General features: G+C 40.2%; 1 protein-coding gene across 1 annotated transcript; it reads right to left on the reverse strand.

The window, feature by feature from the left end:
* Positions 1–7,136: 7,136 nt before the first annotated feature.
* scn3b (sodium channel, voltage-gated, type III, beta) lies at positions 7,137–22,258 on the reverse strand. The gene is made up of 8 exons (XM_035386146.1): positions 22,076–22,258; positions 21,817–21,837; positions 20,088–20,185; positions 18,019–18,182; positions 17,323–17,548; positions 13,700–13,838; positions 10,776–10,867; positions 7,137–8,547 (listed from the first exon to the last, which is right to left on the reverse strand). Coding segments are annotated over exons 2-7 (693 nt in total). The 5' UTR covers positions 21,819–21,837; positions 22,076–22,258; the 3' UTR covers positions 7,137–8,547; positions 10,776–10,803.
* Between the last annotated feature and the right edge of the window lie 799 nt (positions 22,259–23,057).

Genomic DNA, 23,057 nt, shown 5'->3' on the forward strand with positions numbered 1-23,057 from the left:
CAAAAGAAAAGAAAAAACATTTGAATAATTACTTTTTGGTGGTGTAATTTTCTTTTTTAAAGGAGCATCATCCAAATCCCCCGTGCCTGGAAATGTCATTAATGAAACCTGCGTGGTGTCGGTTCGGCTCCGTAGCGACGGCGCTTCCTGTCGGTCGTGGTTGGAGGGCGCCTCGCTCTCGGCGTAAATGGGCCGAGCGAGCCGGCGCCTCTCCTGCGCCTCCCCGGCGCCTCCGCCCCGTCCCGCCGCGCGCGGCTGCCGGCTCCCGCGGAAGCGGCACGTTCGGGAGGTTTACTGAGGCGCACAGCTGAGAAGAGCTCCTCATTAGCCCGGCGTCTCGCATCACATGCTGGGGGTGAAAACATTAATGCGCTGCTTATTTGGTGAGACATGCTCTCTCTCTCTGCGCAGGGAGCTTTCAGCTGGAACACACAGTACACAGCCTGCCTGTATCCTACTGCGAGATGGCTGAATATAAACAGGGATTGTTTTCGTTAATACGTGGATGGTTGGCCTCCTGGTTAAACCAGACTGATTTTGGAAGAGGTACTGGGCCTGTATTGGGCAGTCTTCACTGTGAACTATTTCCCCTTGGCTCGCAAGTACCCACTGCAGATGGCTGTTTGAATCTATGACAGCTCACACGATAAAGGACTATAATTGTCAGAGAACTGTCAAGGGACGTCATATTCACATTTTAGTTAGTTGCTCAGTTGAACCTGATTAAGTCAGCATAGCTTGCACGCTATAACCAGCTTCCAACTCAAACCCTGAACACGACCATACAAACACCTATGACCAGCCCAAACCTAGAGCATTACACACACCCATCAGCCCAAACCGTGAATGCCGTTGTACACACCCTCACCAACACCAGCCTAAACCTTGAATCCAACCATACAAACCCTCACATCTGCTCAACCCCAGAACACTACCACACACACACCCTCACCATCACTGCCACCAGCCTGAACCCTGAATATTACTGCCCACACCATCACCACCACCAGCCTGAATCCTGAACACTACCACACACACCCTCACCCTCACCACCACCATCCTGGACCCTGAACACTACCACACACACCCTCACCCTCACCACCACCAGCCTGAACCCCTATACACTACCACACACACTCTCACCCTCACCACCACCAGCCTGAGCCCTGAACACTACCCCACAGCGCTGGACCGAAGCCTTGTGGCAGCAGTTCTGAGAGCACCACCGCAGCGCTGCAGATGGTGCGGAGAGGGCAGAAGTCGTGGAGAGTCGTCGGCATTTGAATAACAATAGGTCTGCCGCGGACATACAGGACCGCACTCTCCCCCACCCCCCCTCCACCCCCTCCCCCTCGGCACCGTGCAGCAGCTCGTAGCTCATAAAAACCCTTTAATGAACACATTATTCCCGAATATTACCATAATGAATTTAAGGGAAAGCTCTCATGGCCCATCAATTTCAATTAAAACAAACATATAAATAAATAAGCGAACACGTTGTGCGGTCTCTGAAGTGAAGGGGACGCGGTAGTAAAGTTGGTAATACGGCGAGGAAGTGCGGTGTGGGATCACAGATGTTATCATGGAGGTTACATGTGCACATCCCCCAGGGAACAGCCCTGCTATTATACCCTCACAGCAAGATTGATAATCTGCAATGTGACTTTATGTAAGCATAAACTCTGAAAATTGCTTAAGGATAAGGGCATCTGTTAAATTACAACATGCATAATTTGCATATGTTACAGAGTTGAAGGAGAGTGACGTCATTCCGAACGAGGTGAATGAGATTGTTGCGTTGCTGCATGAGCAGTGATATTAAAATGACAAATGTGAACAACCTTTCAAAGCTGAAAAGTTATGATGTAGATGAACGGTATGATGGGAAACTTTGTACAGAGGTGAATGTGCGCGTGCTCGTGTATATGTGATTTTTGCATGCCTATCCTCTTTCCTGCTCCCGTTGTCCATCTTAAACCCATCGCAAACCCATCGCTTCCAGATTAGCAAAAACATACTGCCCTCTAGTGGTGATTTGTAAGCACAGCACTATTCTGCAGATAAGAGTTAATTTCAGCTCTATGTAATTGTTCGACAATAATATGCCATTGAAATCGGGTTGGATCAGGTTGAGCGGTTAATTTAATATACAGTCTTTATGCTAGAAGTAGCATTATTTTGGGATATGGCACATTTAGTTTCTATGAAACATACTAGTGAAAATTAGTTGTAACTTGGCATTATTCAGACATAAACAATTTAACATGCAGACTTTTTTTTTAGGAATTGTGTTCTTAAAAGTATATATGAGTATAACCTTTTTGTATGTAAGTGGATTTTTAAAAAACTTTTTTAATTTTATTTTTAGATTAGCATGGATGGTGTACTTATTATTGAGAATACCACTCCTGATCTACTCAATACAACTTTTACTTTAATAAATAATGTAGTTCTAAAATTGTTGTGTTTCTGTCTGACTGACCAGAATTACATACATATGGCATATTTTATCAAATGACCATAGCTTGAATCTTCTTTTCAGTTATCCCAATTTTCAATTTCCAGGTAATTATTTGTAATTGTATTCCATTTTATGTGATTGATAAAGTCCTATGTTAAATAAGTTTCTTTAAAAGATATTCTGGCAAGGGAGCATCCAACAACTAGCCTTGTAAACAGTCAGTAGGGTTGCAGATGTGACTGCACCTGTGTGTGAACAGCTGAATGTTGCCAGGGGAACAGGCCAGGTCACTGCAGGGGGAGGAGCTATCTCTGTAGAGCCACAGAAGCAGGCGAAAGCAGAAAACCTCTGTCAGGCAGGAATAATATAAAAAAAACACAACAGAAAAAGAGATTAGGTGGACTAATGTGTGGATATACAGGAATGTTGACAGGATAGATGAATATGCTTATCAGGATGGTTGATTATGCTAATGTTATAGCTCATTTTTATACTTCTTGTGCTGCTGCTGCCCTTTTCCGTATATCCTTCTGTTTTGTAAGATATACCCCTCACCCCCCTTCTACACCAGAGGGCAACATGTGCCCCATCAAAAATATAAAACAAAGGTAGTCCTAGATTAAATTTTTAAAAAGCTAAATAGAACGCAGCACAGTTCTGTATGAGACCAGTACAGTATAATGGCAGCAGTGGTTCTGTGTGAGAACAAAAGTAGAAGCAGAATTGACAGCAGCGCAATATTATTACAGCAGTACATCAAAACTGCACCTGCTCTCATATCCACCTGCTCTTTCAACAGAAGTTTGGCATCGATGTAAAATTTATGTCCGTGAAGCAAAATTAATGGTCCCTCAACTTAGTGGAAATATGACAGGAGAAAGCTTTTTCAAAGACCTCACCTGAATCATTTATTTTAGTAAAATATCCGGTGCAGTGAAAGAGCCTGTGTCTTTGGGCTAGAATATCATTGTGTGATTACCTCCCAAAAATGGGTGAGCCGAAGAGAGTGAGTTGATTTTCCCTTATGATAAATCATAATGAGAAACTACTTCTTAATGGACTTAATTTTTTATACTAATGTCTTTATAATCAAAAACTGTCTAAACATAAGTGTACACAATAAACTAACAGCTTCCTCTGGGAGTTTAGTTTACTCCAAATGCCTGAATGAATCCTTCCAAATGTTTTTAATGTTACTATATGTCACCATACTGGGTGACATTTAAATTCCCAGGTAAATGGAATTTAAATAATTATATTTATGTAATATAATCTGAATATGAATAATGTAATCACGACACCAGTACTATAATGCAAAGGTATGCATACTAATTGGATGATAATAATGTTTCATAATGTATTTTCCTTTATATTAAAACTGTTACTAGCTGCTGATATAGCGGCTATGTATTTTAGTGTATTAATTTGGGTTAGGTTACTAGGCTACATCACCAGGGGCTGATGCTGAAACTGTACTGTATTTGAGGCAAGGTTTGCGGGCATCAAGGGGAGATTCGAAGGTATTCAAGAAACTCCAGGATTATCCTTAATCCCCCCCAATGGAGAGATTTGGCAATATCCATGAAAAAACTTTAAATGTAATTGTAGTCATATACAGTGGAATACTTCAAATATGGAAATAACTTGAAGGCAATGTTTTGTAGTCTGAATTGCTATGTTTTTACTGTGATCTACAACATAGTACGGTAGTCACGTCACCTTTCACATGTTCTCCAGCTATTACTCTTTGCTTACACATTTGGCAGCAATGTAAACTGAAACAATATCCACATGTTTTGGGGGTATTGCTGCTATTCATGTATATGTTACCAAACAAATGTTTTGTTATTTTTTGTTTAAGGTGCAGTATAGTATCATGCAATCATTTCAGGAGTCCCTAAATAAAAAATATTTTCGGTTTCAATACAGAGTGGTATTTCATTGTGAAGATTATGAACTGTTTTATGAAATTCTGCATCTATTCTTTAAAAAAAAAAAATTACATTTGAAAAGGACCAATAAATTATTTCTGTCTTAAGCTCTCTGTCAAGGAGACTGATGCACACACAGGAAGGAAACTGACAGCAGGGCTAAACTTGTCTGGGCAATTACCGCTAGCACGGCGCAAAATACTGTATAGCATACAGCACAGCACAGCATACTGCATAGCATACAGCACAACAAACAGCATAGCATACAGCACAGCACAGCATACTGCATAGCATACAGCACAGCATACTGAATAGCATACAGCACAGCACAGCATACTGCATAGCATACAGCACATCAAACAGCACAGCATAAACCACAGTATACAGCACAGCATATCACACAGCACAACATAAACCACAGCATACAGCACAACGTATCACACAGCACAGCATACCACACAGCACAGCAAACAGTGCAGCATGTAACACAGCACAGCAAACAGCCCAGTATACAGCAAAGCATAAAGCACAGCGTATGACACAGCACAGCATACAGCAAAGCGCGTAACACAGCACAGCATACAGCACAGCATGTAACACAGCACAGCAAACAGTAAAGCATAAAGCACAGCACACATCACAGCGTACAGCACTGCACAGCATACAGCACACTATACAGCTCAGCACACAGCGCGGTATATCACGAGTCATCAGTTTTCTTTCACTTTGACAGCTCCGTGTCTCCAAAATACAAACTGCCAGACTTCAAGAGCAAAGAAGGCCAAGCCTGGGCTTGATTAAGAGCTCTCCTCTGGGATGCTGTTGCGATTCGTGCGGGTATTCACAGCACACACAACAGCATGACTTTCCTTTAAATAGGACAGGATAGACAGTTTCTGCTATCACCATAGAGTGTTGTTTGCTACTAAATGAAGCTTTGCTCCTCCGAGTCATAAACATCAGAGATGGTTCAACGGTTTCTACCTATCACAGCATGCCAGTCTATGAATTAATATAAACAATGTAGACTATTAATTATAACCCATGGTGAAACTGGAGGAAACTATCAAAATCTTTGAGTTTTATGTCTTAAGTTAATTTTAAACAGCACAGCCAATATATTAAAATGCAGAGACCGTTCAGTTTGTAAGATAAAATACTGACTGAATTTTCAGAAGTAAATTAAAAAAAGAGACAAAAAAAGTTTTACTCAGATACAAGCATATAATCTGTTAAGAGTCTCTATCCAGCTGATATACTTGTCTGACGTGCATACTTTGTTTGATGTGGCCCAGCTGGCCACGTGATTGGATTGTGTCCTTTGGCTGCATGCTCACACTGGCTGAGTCTGATCTTCAGTATATGCATATGATTTACTTTTTCCATCTTTACTTAACTTACTTGAAATAATTGCTATGAGCATTTAAGTGGAGAGCCTTGCCTTGTTGCAAGAATAATTCCTTGCCCACTAGGTGGTCATGATCAGACAAGTCTCATCAGGAGTGCTTTGGGATCCACTCTGAACAGAGGAAGAGTTAAAGAGCTCAGAGTCCTGGAGAGAACTCCACCACAGTTTCCTGTGCGCTGGTCCCTACTGAATAGACACCAGATCGATCAGTGTTGACCGGCCCAGGACGAACAGAAAATCAATCCCATATTCAAAACTGCTGATCAGCTCTGACATCACACACAACAGTTTAGTTCTAGGTGCAGGTAAACAGAACAGCCGATTTCACAATAATTTACTTGACCTTTGATCTGTCACGCTTTCAACAACACATGAAATGCATTACAATTATTACCACAGACAACTTTGAAAGCTTCTGTAACCTGCAATGTTTTTCTTATTAAACCAGATGTATTGACTATACATTTTAGTCGCATAACCCAATCTGCAATATTTTCATGAACATTGGAACTGAATGGACAGTGGACCTATGTTTAACACCTAATAAATTAATACCGGCACCGCACTTGCCTACTGTTTACCATTACCATATAAATACCAGACCCTGCGTACTACAAATTTGCCCTACTGAATCACGTATACCTTACGCCACACCTTTCCGTACAGTCACATACCCGATGGAACACAAAACCTTATCAAGATTTGAAATTCTGTTGCTACCTATTTGGCCATTCCAGCTCTGTCACCAGCCCCAGTTTAGGAAGGCCCTGAGGCCAGACTGATGGAGAGTGCAGAGCCAGAGAGATGTGAACCTCAAAGAGAAGCAGTGTTGAATAAAACGTACATTAAGGGACATACACCTGTCAGTAAATCATGCGCTACAACTTAACGCTAACATGCTCCGTGTTGAGGGGAGATCACAGCCGGGATTGCAGGGAATCCGTGGCGTTTAATCCCTTCTTTTAATCTAAACACTGCTCAGTGATGCGGGGACTGCAATCGATGCATACTGTCAAGTGCAGCTTCCACCCCTTGGCCCTTTGTACTCAATTTGTTCATTTCTACGCTGCATTAAAAACAACGAAAAATCAGCTGCATGAGAATATCGGCATATGGCACAATAACAAAAAAGAATGACAGCACATTCTCCGGGTTTAGTCTGATTCATCTGTGGAAAGATCAATTGTAATTGATTGAGGGCCCAGTCACACGGACGATAATGGAACCTCGCCTCACTCCGTGGTGTGGATTTCCGGTTGCGTTTTTAGTACTGTGTACGCATTATACTGTCAGGCTTCCAAACGAAGACGGTGTAAACAGAGGCCGTAAACGATTCTGAAATAGGAATTGATTTAATTTTTTATTTCTTCAATCCAGTCAACATGAAATATGCAATATAAAATGAGAAGAAAATGAGCACACTCCGCACAGCACTTTTGAAAATATCAGCACAATGCATTTAATAAAATACCCCCACTAATGGTGGCTACAAAAGAAACTGTTCGATCAGCAGATTGTATTCAACGACAACACTGCGTTTATGATGGCATGCATACAAAAGCCACCTCTCCTCTCTTTCCATCACTGAATTCCTTCCTCATTCTCTCCCTCCCTCTCTCGAACTCTCCCTCCCTTTTGTCCTCACTCTCTGTGCATAACCTGAAACTGGCCCGCCAATTCAAATACAAAATAAAATAATCTATTTCAGCAGTGAACAGGCCTGAAGTAATAACAATGGTGTGAAAATAAAGTGTTTTTGACTATCATAGAACTGTGCTGCACTTTTTTTTTGCGCCTGGTCATGTGACTGACTCCGCTGCTGAAGTATTTTACCATCTGACCCAAGCAAGTTCTCAGAGAGAGGAGGTCTCTGTTTCACCCCACAGGCTTCTGTGAGGAATTTCAAATGGTCAAACTTCCACCTTAATATGGTATCTGACAGTGATGTGAAATCATTCCATCCAAATAACCTGAAATAAGAACTTTAAAAAATTGTATATATCAAAGAATGGTAGATTTCAGCTAATGAAATGTGAATACATACAGAATTGGGTCTGTATCTCATATTCAAACAGTCATTTCAGTCTTCAAGCTGGAGCTGGAGTTCAAATTATATTGCTTGCACAAGTTCAATGATGATAAACATTTCTGTGTCTGTAAAATGTCGAGGAACACTGTGTTTTCAAATAAAACAGTGGCTATATGTACAGTATATGACAAAGCAGAAGACCATAAAGTTTAATGACAAACGAGCTGATTACATCAGAGCTTTGGCCCGGGTCCTAGTTGTTAACCAACACCAACCAACCAATGTCCTGTTAACATAAAGAACTTGTAGCAGAAAGGCATCTGTGTTCACCAGGCCTGTACCCTGTGTGCATGGGTCAAGGTTCTGATTCAATTTCACATTTTTGAAAAGTCTCTTTCCTTTGTTTTTATATCTACAGCACTGCACAATCTCACCACATTTTAAGTACTCTTGTTTTGTCCTCTATGGCTGACAGTGGCACAAACATACCATAGCTGTTATCAGATCACAACATACTTCACAAAGGTATGTGAAATAAGCAGGAAGCGTGGACTGATCAACGATGATATCTTTTGCACAAGCACAGCACAAAGACAAAGGGGCAGCGGGGGGTGGGGGGCAGGGGGCGGGGTTCTGACGACCCCCCCTTGTTCCTTTGAAGAGTTCAGCCTATTGCACAATTACGCCAATCGACAGAGGCTTAAGGGTCCTTCAGTACCTGAAACAGAAGAGCAGAAGGTCATTTTTTATATGCTTGTTTCAGCAAAAAAGCATAATGGTTCAATTCTAAATATATATATTCTAATTTTTTTTCTTTACCCAGCCCGAGGACTCTGATTGGCTGCTTTAATCACATGATTAGTGTTGTGAGTTATCAGGAAGGAAATGTCATGCATACAGATAGTGTGGACCCTCATACTACACAGTAGCTCTTTTCAAACAAATGAATGCCTGCAGACTTCATAGTCAGCCTCAGATTCATGAGTCACAGGAATGAAAAGAAAGAAAGAAAGAAAGACTAGAGGTAAAAAGATCTGTCTTAAAATTGCGTTCTTTTGGCATACAATATTCCCTCAATACCACTTTATGCCATCATGCATTGCGGCCTTTACAAATGAGCAGTCAAAGGACAGAAATTAATGGTTAACATAAAGCAATTAAACTGCAACAGGTATTTGACTTATAAAAACCAATCTAGCTCTCACTTAATCACAGAAATGCTTTTGTTTCTTCCTCTGAAAACATGTACTGTACAAAACAAACTACCGTACTGATAATATTCACCCAATAAAAAAACTGGCCCATGGCCTCAGATGGGGGACAATGTTCTTGTATAAGAGCAATGTTCTTGTACAAGAGCAAAAAAAAGAAGGATCAAAGTAACGACAGTAAAAAGCTGTAGAAGTATTCAGGAAAAAGTAGTGTTTTTACTGGTAGGAAGTTTTGTTTAAAAACAAAACCTTAGCACTTATGGACTGTAGCTATTTATTTTGATTGATTTTTTTAACTTGCTAATTAATGGACGTGAAGTTATTTTATCATATTGAAGTTTGAAGTACTTTGTAAATTCGTCTGGACAAGCATGTCTGCGAAATGATACATGTAAATGTAATTGTTGTATGTTTTTTTTGTAGCACTGTATATCTTTATGTAGCTGCAGTACTGCTCAATGTGAAAATGATTGCATACATTATAAACAAGGTTCAAATACATCATCTCTTCGTACAGCTCAAATGCTCTTAATGGACATAAATGTACCAAAGCAGCTTTTTTAGACAAACAGTCAAAGTGTGAATGACTCTAATACACAGAGATACAGAGCTTAGTGAGATGTAAAATTAATTCTAAAATTAAATTCAGAGATACGAAGGCTTGCAGTATGCAATGTTCTTATAATCTAGTACTGTAATGATGTTGGATACTGAAGACTGCTGATCCAAGAGACCCTGATTAACAGCTATATAGCAACTCACATGAACAGCATTAGTTGATGAATAAATTTCTCAGGGGAAAATTAACATTAACTTGATTTTGCTAGTACAACGGGTCAAAAATGCATTTTAGCTTGACTGCGTGGAATCAGTAGGTTAATCAAAGTGACAAAGAAATGTTCCATACACATTGCCCTTGGAGCTTGTCATTAACAACCACACAGTTAAATCATGATTCTGTGCCACTAAAAAAAATAAAAAATAATACGACAGATGTGGGGAAAGAGATTTGCGACACACAAGGCCAAAAGGTAAACTAAGGACAGGTTTCACCTCCAATCCATCACTAAGCTTCACCTGACAAATCAATTTTTCATCCAACTGAAATATTTCCAAATAACAAATACACGTTTAGCAAAAAAAGGGTAAAAACACATCAATTCAATCAATATTTTCCTTAACTTTGACTTAAAATTATATTTTTCAACAGTTAAACAAGTTCAACAATCAACAAAATGTGTGTATAAAATAAGACAAGCACTTGAGTTGAGTCAAATTTGATGATGAAATGTTAATTCAATCCAGGCCTTAGCCAATATATTCAAGGGGCCATAGGTAAACAACTTTTACTTTCAATTCATTTTTTTTAATTTTTAAAGCCTGTCTTTGCCACTTTCACCAACAAAAAAACACAACCCCTCAATTCAGTGTGCTTTACATCTCCTTCCATTGGCTCTGCAAGTACAGAAATCTCTTTTCCTTGACAGCATTACTCTCTGTGTGAGGGGAGGTCACAGGGAGAAAGGTTACACCACAGAGGGGAGCGGGCACAGGGCACAGAGGCATGTGCATGGAAGGGTGAGGGATGCTTCGCGTGGGGATCACAGGAGAACGGGGAGGGCAGGGGGCGGAGTCGATGGAAAATTAAGTATATCTAATGGATCCGGTTAGTCACACACACAATGGGTGATGTTGTTGATTAAGATTGAATTGAGAGTTAAATACAAAAAAATACCGTTTTTTTGTGTGAGAGAAAATCGCTTTTAATCCGTTACTGGAGCACCGGGGGTCTCCTTATTTTCAGAGGGAATGGCTAGGTAGTCTGTCCTGTGGGTAAACGGGCACAAAAAGAAAAGCAGTTCTAAGCAGCGCTAAGGGAATCCTATCGCCGTGACAACAGGACACAGCTACATGCCACCAGCTCTGCTGACTCACGGGAGCTCCTTTTGTGGCTCCTTCATTGGCTGACGATGGGAAGACACTTTTTTTTTGGAGGGGGGGAAGGGGGGGGTGGGGCAGATCATGCTGGAGTGAGGAAAGATTATGGGCACACAGATACTCTCTACTTTTGAATGTCCTGGGCTTATAATTATATATATATATATATATATATTCCCAGTTAACTAGTGATTCTTTTTTTTTTTACTTAGCTCAAATAGTGATGTTTTTAATTGTTAATCTCAGGCATTAGTTAACTCTCTGAGAATAATCTTGAACATTCAGTCTACTTCTGATCTTTCCCTGAGAATAACAGTACCAATCAATCTTGCTGCCAGTGCATTCTGTGCTGAATTCTCCCTTAGCTTTTTGAAAAGTTGAGGCATAAAGTAGTAACACTACAAGAAGGTTCTATTAACTAACATCATTGCAGATTAAGAAATTTAATTTCTTTCTTAATTAAAAAAAAAACAGGCTTTAGAAATTCAGAAATGTGCTAAAAGGGTACTTGCTCATAGCAATTCTGTATTTGTTTTTGGAGGTTGTGTTTACATAATTACAAGCAGTGATTGTACCGATGCATTGAAAGGCATCTGTTTGTTAGTATTACTTTACAATGCTAAGCAGATGAGGTTGATTATGTGTCCTCTCGCCTGCATGGCAGTCTGCATCCACATTCCTTGTTTAAAAAAATCAGAAAATTCTTAGAACACCCCCACACAGCTCGTGAGAAGAGCGCAATATCCCTGCAGTGTTACCTATCTCTCTGTGCAAAGCAGACACACAGACACTCGCTTTTGGTAGAGACATCAACACTCTCAGACATCAATCCATCCATCTACCCGAACTCAACAGGCAAAACTCTCAAACTTTCTTTTGTTTACTGACAGCAGAAACATTCCCTGGCTGAAGTCTTTTCTCCCACAATGCAATGCTCCATGGTATTTTTGAGTAATTTATCAATTTAATTCAGGCCAGAATAAACACATCCATATTTGCAGACCACAAACATAAGAATCCACAACACATAGACTACTCTGCATGATGAGAAGTTTATCATAAATAATGTAAAATAATAATGATGATTAATCCATAAATTATCCAGTATTATTTTTTTTAAATAATTTTTTTTGAATTAAATATTCATAGCAAGACATCTGAATGTTATTGAAGTGATCTGAAAACTAAAGGCATTTCATGATATATATATATATATATATATATATATATATATATATATATATATATATATATATAATTTTTATATAATAAACACTGAAATATCAAAATTAAATGACCATGATTGTTTCAGCTAACATCAATCACATCTTCAGCTAACATCTGGAATACAAGAAAGTCATCTAAGCATTACAATACATTGTGTATTTGCATAAAAATATCCTGAACACACACACACACACAGACACACACACACACACACACATACTCTCTCTCTGGCTTACTAGCCTACATTTCTATTGTACTACATACTGTATGACACTGCCAGCTGAGAACAACACTGCCTGGCCCAGCTGAAGGCCCCCAAAGCTTATTCATAACACCACAGAGACCGTGGGTGGAAGAGCATTGTATCTGCATAAAATGTGGTAGTAGTCAAATAGAAAACAGAGCAGCCATGTCCACAGGAAACAAATACATTTAACAGGCTGTGAATCGGAAGGAAAATGAAAGCACTGAAACCTTCACTTTAACTGCTTCCCAGTCATGGTAGCAAAGTAAGCATTTAGGAAGCATGTATAATGCCATCGTTAGCATGATGTAACTCCATTGTCATTCTTAAGCAAATAAATTGCTTCAAGCAAAGTGAGACCAATTCGATTTGTCACCAAACCAATATTTTTATATGCCAAACCTTGAGTGAGTATCACATTTAAAGATATGGAACACTATGACAGACATACACATAAATCTTCTGGATGATATATTGTATCTTAACAAAAACTTTTTCAATGTACAAAAATGGTAAGTAACCTCGCACAAACAAAGCACTGTCTACAGGGTATTAATTAAAACCGCTAAATCTAGTTTTGAATATTAATTTCTAATATTATATATATTATATGTGTGGTATTATGTGCTTATACTGAATGTACACATTGTAGAAGTAAATATATTTATAATAGAAAAAGAATGATCTAAAAAATAACAACTCTGCTGGCACTTACACATTAAAATTTACATAAATAAAATACTAAAATTAGTTAATGAATTAATTAAAATAAGACAAAATCTGATCAGATGGCAGCCCCAGGGTATGCACACAGAAATAGTGCGTCATGGAGGGCATGAAGATTTGCCATCACAGTGAAGCTTAACCAAATGAGTTTCAAGCTGAATAGCGTGTATGAGAAGGCACAGGGAACCTAGCCGATTAACTGTAGAAGTCCCAGCCCGCTGAACTCGATGAATACGGCAGGAGACAGCAGAAGCTACATGTACCTGAGCCCTCTTAAGCCTGGACACAGCTGCGCCAACCCCAGTGTCCGCTGAGCATAGCCAATTTATTTATTGGCCTCTATCTGTTGCAACAGCACATTTTAGCCTGAAAGCCACTCATTGTACGAAACATTTGCTGCATATGCAGGTGTATGGAACTGCACTCATAATGTTTACTCACGACCCCGGAAATGGTTTGTGACCGCTGCTTTTGCACAGTGTGACAACCTCATTGACCGTTAAACGTCCCCCTCAAGAACTTACGCGCTGTCCTGCGTTTGTTCATCGGACTTGGAGATCTTCCTGTAGCAGTAGATCATCTCCACCACCAGCCAGAAGGTAAGGAAGACCAGCAGCACGTACATCATGATCTCAGAGTACAGGGCTGTTGGGTCTGTAGGGGCTGCTCAGATAGCAAGACAACATGCAAAAAAAACAAAAAAAAACACAACACCATCAGAGCCTTCATTTGGGTGCCTGTGTCCTTCATTCACATGTGCTTTCACATATCTGTCCTTTTCCTACCGGAACGGTATCTAGCAGTTTTCCAAAAGGCCAAACTAATCTGATCTCATCTGTGGCAATACTGTAATACAATGACTCAAGAGCGAGGCTTTATTAAGGCCAAAATTGGAGATGCTTTCATGACTAATCAGTGACTCACCAGGATCCCATCTGGAGTGCTTTTCTAATAGAAACATTATTTTGATGACATCATAAACATACTTAATTGACAGCGCATGAAGACTCAAACCATTACAGGTTCCTGAAACCTCACTCTCACATCACTACTGTAATATTGTTAAAAGCACATACTGAAGGGCCATTAGGGATTAAAATAGGTACTCGGCTGATAAACCTGTCTAGGTGCATCACGTTCGTCATTGTTCATGCCAAAATAAGTTCCTAATTGTCATGTGTAACACTGTACCATGAGAACTTCATCTTGTTTGCACGCAAGTCAGGCAAGATAAGTAGCAGCTAATTAATTACAGTTGGCAAGGCATTCTACAGGAGAAAATTTTGGCACAGCAAAATTTTTGAGCACAGTTTTGAATACCGCCTAAGTGCTCCACATTACCAATTTGGCTCAGATATTGTGGTGAGGTAGTACAAGTACAAACTGACCCAGTTACACATTTCAAAATTATTAAATGTGCCACACTCATTTACAGAGATTAACTTCCCTCCCTTCATAAATATCTGGCTCATATATTAACCACGCCTCTGGAGACAATGTTTTCTGTGCCAACTGAGGTTTTTAAGTGTCTAACAGAAGGATAATTGATGGTTCATAAATAAATTTTCCACCCTCTCTTATTCTGAATTCACCACAAATGGCAGTAATACTGCATTAGCTAACTAATCACAGCCATAGTAGATGCAGTTATGTTTGTGATCCTCAAGTTTAAAGAAAAAAAAAACAAAAAAAAAAAACGGGGATACTACAGACCTGTTTTTCCACCGCCTGTCAGCAGTGTTCAAATCCACTGTGCATTCTACAGTGAAACAATTCTACCGTAATAACCCACTCAGGCTCTGGTGAATTGACTATAGTCCTTACATCACAGACTTTGTACTTCCATATCATTGTCCCATGACAAGGAAGCCAGGTCAATTTTAAAACAGCAGCTCATTTGTGTGCCAGGCAAAAAATGAAATCAAATAAAATAAATAATCAATCCCAGGTGAATGGAAACATGCTTTTGGTTCATACAACAGATTTTTTTGGTTCGTTGAGAGGAATCAAATGTTTGTTCTAAAGAGGGGCATCACATGTCCAACATATAAAATGTTTCTAAATTAAAAATTTTAAATGGCTGTACTGTACTTGGAAATCCAATTTGTTTTTCAAGCAACCAAAAAATTCTCTTCAGAATGCAATTTTGCATTTTTAACCCACATGCGCAATACATTCCCCCGCATGTTTGAGGGCATAAAATGCAATTTTGCCATCTGGATGTTTTTCCAAGGCCATTTAGCATTGTGTTATGCATTATTCGCCAGCTAAATATTGTAGCACATGTCAGTATAACATAACAATGCTTCTGTTGTCCTGCTATCCCACCTCTGAGTGAACACGTTGTGGCAGGGCCGTTTCCTCACACTTGCTCCCTCAGTCGGTCCCCAATCACATGGAAGCTACCTAGCTATGTAACTGGTGCATTCCCTCAGACAGATAACCCCACCCAAACACCCTGATCACATGATCATACATGCAGACTTTGCTGCTGCACAATCAAGAGAAGAACAGCAACAGTGCTATGAACAGCACAGTCTTTAGTGTCCTTGGTTGCTACAATAAATAGACAAATATTATATATAATAAATGCAAAAAAATGAAAGTGTGGTCACTCAGGTTCTCCATCTTGTCCCTTTTTTAAAATGTGCACTTCTTTTTCTACTAAGTAGCTAAATACTGGTCAATGTTTTATAAGACCGTGTTTGGAATGATTTTACATTACATTACATTACAGGCATTTGGCAGACGCTCTTATCCAGAGTGACGTACAACAAAGTGATTTGGCAGAAATAACACAGGGTAAAATAGTCCCCGTCTGATTATTACTGTATTTGATCTTAATCTAGCTTTGGCAGATCAGTGCTAAAATTCAGCAGGTAATACTGCTGTGTGCACATCTGTTTCAATGCCTTACCAGAGTCAGACAATTTGGACTTTATAACCCATTTCCGGTACAATGTGCCTTATGCCTTATGCCCTTTGCCCTGCACCCTAGGGGACTTGATGCAAACCATTGTGTTGTGATCAGGTGTCAAACTACACTGGGATGCTGCAGTCTCTTTTAAACATCATGACTTTATTCTTTTATGCCACCAGTATAGAAATAGCAATCTCAGTCCATAGTAGTTTATGCCATTCCAGATTTTTATAGAAGCTGGTCAAAGCACTGAGTAAAGAAATTACAGAACTTGTTGGCAGCACATAAATCTGTCATGTTTACACTATAAAGTAATGATAATGACTGCTATGTATTTAGAGAGATATTTCCACCTTACCACCAAGTTACTGTCAGAAATATACTGGGGGTGCGCAGCAATTAACAATAAGTTAACCCTGAACTGCTGAGCGGCAAACCTATGCTACAGACCTCCAGCCATCTGTAGTTTGACACCACATGTATGTAAAAAACAATTTGCTAGTTTTGGTGTGCAGTTACGATGAGAAAAAAAATATTATCTGGCTAATTTCGCCCAATAGTTCAATCATGATTGCATAACCCACCAGTACAATGCAGCTTTCATCATCTCTATCTGCTATTCATCAAACCAAAACACAGCTTGAAACACAGATAGAGATACTGAATTTCCAATGCATATGTGAAACTTTGCAGAAATGCATGTAAGTATGGTATGTTCAATCAGGCTGAGATTAGATGTATATGTATGGCAATCCCAAGACAAACATCCATAAAATATTTTAGAAATCAAACCTTTTGCTGTACATTACCCAATAAACCCTGTTTTATTACCCAATAAAACAGAGTAGACGGTTAGACAAACCCCCTCCCCTGCAAATAAGTGCTCTCCAATTAGCTGTAAGCTTTGATTATACACAAAAACACAAAGATAAACAATATTATTATTTAAACAATATTCTACATTCTGTACAATGTCAAATATTCTGCAGGAAATGAAAGTATTTTAAATGCACATAAAACAAATAAAACAGACATAAACCCATATCTACTATGAAAATACAGACAGTTATGTTAAATATTGATATGACACAAAGTACAAACGACAACTCTGCCTGGACAGATGTACGTATACACAGTGCACAAGAAGTATTTCCAGGGCTTGATGGCTCAGATTCAAGGCCAAGGAAGAAAACGAAAAATCAATGGGGATCTATTTCCTGGTCTTACCTTCTTTTCTCACCACCAAGTTGATGATCTTTTCTCCCCTGAACGAGGGCGTGTAGGAGTCGAATTGGAACTGGCGAAACACCTCGCACTTGTAGGTGCCGGTGTCGTTGAGGGTGACGTTGATGAAGCTGATGGAGACGTCCTGCAGGTCTTTGCTGCCGTTCCACTGGAGCCTGCCCTTAAACGGCCCGTCCACTTCCTGGGGCTGCCCGTCATACAGGAACATCTGACAGCAAAAAAAACGCAGAACATTAGCTTTCCGTTAGATCTGCTGACAGAAAGCACATCACGTTAGAGCTCAGGGTCACCAAGCCAGTTTCAAAAGGCTCCCTGCCTAATAAGTTTAGACCGTTTTTTAGCTGTTGCTCAGCCAAAATAAAAGCCAATGTCTTTAAAAAGCAAGCAAACCGCCAAGAAGAAAAATGCACTGCACAACATAGTGGTCTTTGAAAGCTTTTTTTGTCTTCAACGTGTCATATCTCTCTGCTCCCAACTTGCCTGCAGAGCTATATAAATCGATGCAGCCTGAGAGTCAGAGGAAGAGGTATAACAAAAGGTTGCTGACTTGTTTGATGAAAGGAGAGATGGCCAGATGAAGGGATGGATTTTGATCAAACACGCTACATTCTGTATTTCTCGCAACGCGATGGCCAGTCCGATAACGCTGGGATGAGATGATTCTCTGAGCAGCCTTACCGGGATTTCATCATTATTTAAGTCGATGTAGTACCAGTCCACCCGGGTCTCAGCATTGACCTCTTCTCTCTTCATGCAGGAGATGCAGGTGAGTTTCATTGGGTTACCCTGTACTGCCTCCGTGTCTGATTCCACCTCCACACACACTGGCCTGCTCACCTGCACTGGACACACCAATCAAAGCACATGGTCCAAACGATGGTTCACATGTGGTCAGATCCTCATCATGGACTACACATGCACTCAAAGTACACTGAGTTCCACACATGGTCGAACCTATATGGAGCTCCAGAGTCCAGCATGCCCCCCTACAATCACTTCCTCTCCCTGCCATGACTAGAATATCATTTCTTCACTGGCTGAGATCGAAGTACATATTCAATATATATGAAAGTGGGCTTTGTCTTTAATCATACTGTAGCTATGTGTTTACAAATGCGCTATTTATTTGTTTCTGAGACCAGAATAAAACTTGAAGACTTGCATTTAATTGGTAATAAAAGTCAAGGGAAAATGATCTTAAATCTTAGCATGGGGAAAAGGCTCAAGATTCAGTTTGACATTTTTGTGAGGAGTTCTTTTTCCCCCTGCTGCTGAATCTAAGCCTAGATATCAGTTCTCATGTCCACAACATTTCTCACCCGTCATCCAGCAGGAAAGCATTCCTGAGTATTCATGGATATCCTCATGTCACCCCTTTACTCAGAGTAAAGACCGACCGCCATCTTTTACAAAACCCATTTAACAACAGCCACACACGGACTAAGCCAAGCCATGCACATTGGCGATTGGTTAATGCTCACTGGGGTTAACAGAGCTCGATCCCAACAGTCACATCATGTGCGAAATAAAACAGGTGACAGGGTATGTGACTGGAGCACGGCTCTGGCTGCCATCTTTGTACTGATGATGAAACCCAGACCTGGCTTATATAAGCCACAGCCATGAGCACCTCCTGTCAACGGCGATCTCATCATGTTTTGTTCTAAGGGCTGAACGGACAAATGAATGAAGCAAACGTGACAAAGTCATAGTAACAGAACAGTATAGTGTCACTGAACTGTGGTCTGCTGTTTTGTGAGTAAAAATAAATTTCCAACTGCATTGAATCATGGGTCAAAGTCGTTGGTTGAATCCCGTGTTTGAAACATCCCATCAACATCCAACAGTTGCACATTTGAAATGTCTCCATCTGTTGGAAACCATGATAACCTACACCCTGGAAACCTTGACAAGCTACACTCCTAAATCCTCCTCTTTTTGGTAGGGAAATCTCCAACTACCATAAAGTTCCTGTGACTTGGCTTTTTGATCTTTAGTACACATCTCTGAGAGCTGTTCAGCATCTGAGTTCTACAGAGAGGGAATTGGCAGGATATTTATTGGTACTAACGAATCGGTCTTGATCTTGTCTTGTACTGTATTATCTAAGCTGCTATCATTTCAGTTAATGTTTTTCCGCGATGACAATTAAATTCATATCATAAACTTTCTGACACACATCGGTCATTCGGGTTTGTTCGTGTATCCGCCCAGTATCAGTACCGTCCAGCATCACAACAGCGTGTTGCGTGTACTGGGCGGATGAACGTTTTACGTGCTTACTTTAATTGCACGTTTTTAAGTCAAACAAAATAATTTAGTTGGATTCATAACATCTTATTTTCTTTTGTTTGTTGTATTTCTGTTGACTATATTCCCTTCCTTTGGCGTTGGCAAGACGGCCATTGTGCCTGTCGCCAGACAGATCTTGCACAGGCCCAGTAGCTTCCAAGAGCTTCAAAATGTGTTTTGCGGGAAAATATGTGTGATTGTTCGAGCACTACGCTAGGGCACACATGGGATTAGAAAGATAATATCTTTAAGACAGTACAATGTTATCTGAGAATACATTACACGATCACAACATACGTGCATGTACACATACGTATTCCTAAAACTGAATGAGACATTGCTACATCTGGGAGAATATTTTGCGAATTAAAGTTAAGGAAACGAACTGCAGCACTTTATAACATGTTCAGAAAAGTGAAATACAGGAGCTAAAATCCGATATGAATATTACTTACCTACTAAAATCAAAAATGAGAGAGAGTGCCACAGAATCCTTGTGTGTATCATATTTTTCGGAGTTCTCGGAAGAGAAACGTCTCGCGGGCTCTTTCCCCTGTATGTGACAAAATAAACGATTTTAATTTTAAGATATACCAATGGTATTGAACCCTATTAAAATGTAATCACGGGTAAGAAATGGCATTCATTATGACTGTGATATTTAAAAACTATTGGATTCTAGTAGGGCGCGCACATCCCTCTTCAGCACCACGGACAGCGCCTAGATTTTCCGAAAACAAGAAATTCCCTCGTCGTCCTTAAATGTAATCTTTTCCACTGAGTAATGAAGTAGTAAGTGTATTAAGGCATAATTAAAACGCTGTGATTTGTCACGTACTTGACGTAAATTAATGAAAAGCTTAAGAAAATGAATAATGAATTCCTTCCACGTTATACGTTAACATCCACGATGAAATATTCGTTCCTTCTCGCAAGAATAAGTGCTCTTCATGCATCAGTTCTGCTGCGTGAAATACGTGCAATCCTTTGTTCGTGAACTTCAGCTTTCATCCCAGCTATTCCATATGCGCAAACGGACACTTTGTGTTTCCATGGTGAGTAAAACACGGAGAGGCATGCTCTCGGGCGTAGCATGCAATACCCTTTGATGATTTATGAACTGAAAGAAGAAAAAGAACCTGTAGATTCGCTACTATTTAAGTTCTTTAAAAAGTTTGCAGTGAATTATAGATTAATTTACGAAATGTTAGATTTTGTTCTCGTCTCCATTATAACTTCATAATGGAGGATAAACAGACAACGACGTTCGTGACTACCAAGCCCTGGCTTTGTTTTCAGAATAAACAGCCACTTATACCATTTACAGAGAGCGCATTCATTGTCGCGCATGCGTTCATGTTGCTCCTTTTTAACACTTGGACCGGAGTCTTTTGTTAAAAACCGCGCGAAGCGGTGAATGAGTCAGTAATAGAATGTTGTGGACTTCGTCTAATCGGTACCTGACGATAAAGCTAATTTAATATTTGCAGTATTGTTCTAGTCTAATGGAAGCGCTTCAAGCAGACATCTATTTTGCATCACAAGGCATCCCATTCGTTGTAGAGAGCCGTATAATTTTATATGAGCATACTACAAGCAATTTCATACAAGCAGACTTTCATATTTGTTCTTACTCCAGTTTTGGCCCAAGAAATAGGTTAAACAAAATTTTTAAAAAAACGGGAATCTTAAAGCACGATTTGAATGATAACGCAAATATTAATTGACGTGACGTGAACGTGGTTGACGTGCAGTCATTGAGATGCGGAAGAGGGTTGGTGACTGGCTATATTATGTGTCCTGATTTCAGATATGTTTGTATTAATGGACCTCCGATAGAGAGTGTCATTAACGTCTATTGCCGTATATCTATGTACTTTGCATACCACTAAAGTACAATGCAGTCTACTCTCATTAGCATGGATTACTCATTTAAATTTAAAAAGGAAACATTGCCGTCTGAGCGTGTTTAGGTATCTGAGAGCACGTTTTCATCTGCCATAACCCACAACTGAGTGCTCCCATTTTAAGACGTTTGGCCACAGCTGGGAGAAAAAATGAAACTGGGCCAGAGAGTCCCACAAGGTTTCCAGAGGCCAATTAATTCTTAAACTTGATGCTAATCTGGCTACATTCATTTTCAGGTTGGCGTTCATTACCTTTACATTCATACACTTTCCTCACATTTTTAGGAGACCTCTGATCCTGAAAAAAACAAAAACAACTTCATAGTTTGCAAGTGTGAAGCAATGAGCATGTATTTAAAGTGCGACATGCAACAAAAATTGAATATCGAATTTCTGAATGCAATCTTCTAATCAAGACAACTGTGATAAACTGCAGACATAGAAAAAGACTCAGATGTAAGTTAACATTAAACATTCCATTTGGTGAGGACGGTATACAGATGTCAGAGACTTCCCAAGATGCACCCATTCCTCACCTGCTGTTTGGCCGTGCACAGACAGATCTGCCTCCTCTCCACCTCGCTCTGTGAGGACAGAATGGCGTGGAATGGCTGCCGCCTCTCTCCCACGTGGGGGCTACAGTCCAGCGAGAGATGAGGTCAGTCCATCTCTTCGAGGCTCTCCTAGGACCGCAGATGAAAAAGGCATTCCGCAATTCATACCGTCATTTGCTCATAATAAATCAGGGCACGACATGAACAGAAGGGCTTCTCAAAATATCACACAACATGCATCTCCTACTTTGAATGACTCTGATATGCATGTTTACTGCTCACTTATTTCCACAGCACTGCTGAAGTGAGGGACTGAGGGCGTGCGACAGGGGTGGGGAGGGGGGGTGGGTGATGGGGAGTGTTATATAACCTTGTTTAGCAGCTGGAAAGAGAGAGCATTCACAACGCCAGTGCTTGCCACTGTTAACTGAACCACACAATCATCCTTCCTTCAGGCCATCAACCCTTTATGTTAAACATCAGTGATGAAACAACCATTGTGTCATCCTAGGAAAAAAAAAAAAAAAAACATGCATATTGTGTTGCAACAGACAAAATGGCAGCATTCATGGACCGTATTTGGTTTTGATATTTAAGCAGTTGAAGTACAAAGATTCAGCAAACAAGCAGCCCTAAAACCCCACCAGCAACCCAGCCCCCACCCTTTGCAAAGTGAGTCATTTGTTCTGTTTTGAATATAATTACTTGGCAACCGCTTTCAGCGGATGAATGGAGAGCCGTAATGGAAAGAAAAACAGCGGCACACCGAGGCTTTAGAATATGCATCATTCACAGCAGGCCCAGACACAGACTAAAAATGGCAGGCCTGGTGGCTGCCATATCCAGGAGATAAGGAAACCATGGCAACTAGAAGCGACGGCAAGTCAGAGAGAGCGGGGTTTTACAGCTCCTAAACTGAGACAGGCGAGAGAAAAGCACTCTCTCACTCCACGGAACCGGTTAC

This window comes from Anguilla anguilla, chromosome 12, assembly GCF_013347855.1.
Source record: "Anguilla anguilla isolate fAngAng1 chromosome 12, fAngAng1.pri, whole genome shotgun sequence".
Classification (NCBI taxonomy): Eukaryota; Metazoa; Chordata; class Actinopteri; order Anguilliformes; family Anguillidae; genus Anguilla; species Anguilla anguilla.